This window comes from Lytechinus pictus, chromosome 5, assembly GCF_037042905.1.
Source record: "Lytechinus pictus isolate F3 Inbred chromosome 5, Lp3.0, whole genome shotgun sequence".
Taxonomy (NCBI): Eukaryota; Metazoa; Echinodermata; class Echinoidea; order Temnopleuroida; family Toxopneustidae; genus Lytechinus; species Lytechinus pictus.
The window spans coordinates 29,448,404-29,450,022 of NC_087249.1; the positions used below are offsets into that span (position 1 = coordinate 29,448,404).

The following is a 1,619-nucleotide window of genomic DNA, read 5'->3' on the forward strand; positions in this document are numbered from 1 at the left end:
CCAATTACATTGAAATGGGCTAGATGAGTTCATGCATGTTGGAAAATGGTGGGGGGGGGGGTCTGACAGTTCTACAAAACAAAAATAATTATGCATTTTGTATCACTTTTGTCAACAGGACAGCAACCCGCTACGCAATCTCGGCCCAGTGTATCTAACACAATTAGTGCCTCTGGATCGAGTACTGCTTCAGGCAACACCATGATTGGGGAACAGACAAATGTTTACAATAGGTATATGAATGGGACAACACTTCAATAATTTGTTTGATCTCATATTACATTATTTGCATTGATATTTTCGTATCCAATGGTCAGGAGTTTAGCTTAAAAATGGATCACAATCCTCATGATAACATATTCATGTCATTTTGATTGTTTCAGTGCTTCCATGCTGGGCATATAAGTTCAAATTTTAAAACTGGAAAGCAAATTGTGAAATAAAAAAATGGGTCACTATAGTCACTTTAATATAGATTTGGCTACACAGTTGGACGAAATAAGGAAGCGGGATTTGTCAATGTCTTCATGATATTATGTAGAGGCAGGTGTAGAGAAAAATATAGTACTACAAAATTAATGTGCCAATTTCTCAAATAATATAATAATGCTTTCTGTTGAATTACGTTCTTCATTTAAGCACGCCATCAGCACCGGTTGTGGTCGGAGAGGTCCATTTCACAACAAACGTGAAACAAGCTGCTCCAGCGAGACAAATCATCCAACAATCAGGAGCATCTCCAATGAGTCGAAAACGATCAGCTAACACAAGCCAAAATCCACCTAAAAAACGACAAAAGGTTACCCAATCAGGACCATCCACATCGACGGGGGTCACTGCTAAACAGAAGAAAGCTTCAAATCCCCAAAAGAAGACAGCGAAGAAAAAGGCACCCCAAACAGCAAAAGCCAAAAATCCTAACACAAGCCAAAATCCACCTGAAAAACGACAAAAGGTTACACAATCAGGACCATCCACATCGACGGGGGTCACTGCTAAACAGAGGAAAGCTCCAAATCCCCAAAAGAAGACACCGAAGAAAAAGGCACCCCAAACAGCAAAAGCCAAAAAACCTAAAGCGCCCAAGGCCCCAAAGGAAGCCCCCCAAAAGAAAAAGGGGCCCCGAAGTACAAAAACCCAAAAGAAAACAACAGCAAAGAGTCAGACCCCTAAATCTCAAAAGAAGGCAAAGACGAGCAAAGCTAAAACTGCTGGAAAAGGTCGATCTAAGAAAAATTCAAAGAAATAAAAGCCAGAAGTTTTCAAAACTCTGACAATTATGTTTAAAATTAGCCCACACCATCAATTTCATAGGGAACGCTTTTGTATGTTAGATAGATTCGTTTCAGTTTAAAAAATTATGATGAATTAAATTAGCGTGTATTTATACTAACAGCAGGCCATTAAAAAAAAAAATATATATATATATCCGAAATGGCAATGGCTTAGTCAGAATTCTCGGTTAATCTCATTCATTTCATTTATTTTGCACAAATCAAATATAAAACGATTTATTCTGAAACGGTAGAATAATTACAATAAATAGAAATTGGGGGACCTGAAGTGAAGTTATCTGGTTGTAATTAGGCCTTTAAAAAGTAATTTAATGTGTAAATAGT

The 1,619-nt window shown here is 37.6% G+C and overlaps 1 protein-coding gene across 1 annotated transcript; it reads left to right on the plus strand.

Annotated features, from left to right (window-relative positions):
- Positions 1 to 742: 742 nt before the first annotated feature.
- LOC135154167 (proteoglycan 4-like) lies at positions 743 to 1,249 on the plus strand. Its single transcript, XM_064099463.1, has one exon. It carries the CDS (start codon positions 743 to 745, stop codon positions 1,247 to 1,249), a length of 507 nt encoding a protein of 168 aa, XP_063955533.1.
- Positions 1,250 to 1,619: the final 370 nt, after the last annotated feature.

Bases quoted from the DNA above. Each gene is read 5' to 3' on its own strand.
- LOC135154167 (XM_064099463.1), top strand. From the start codon at position 743: ATGAGTCGAAAACGATCAGCTAACACAAGCCAAAATCCACCTAAAAAA.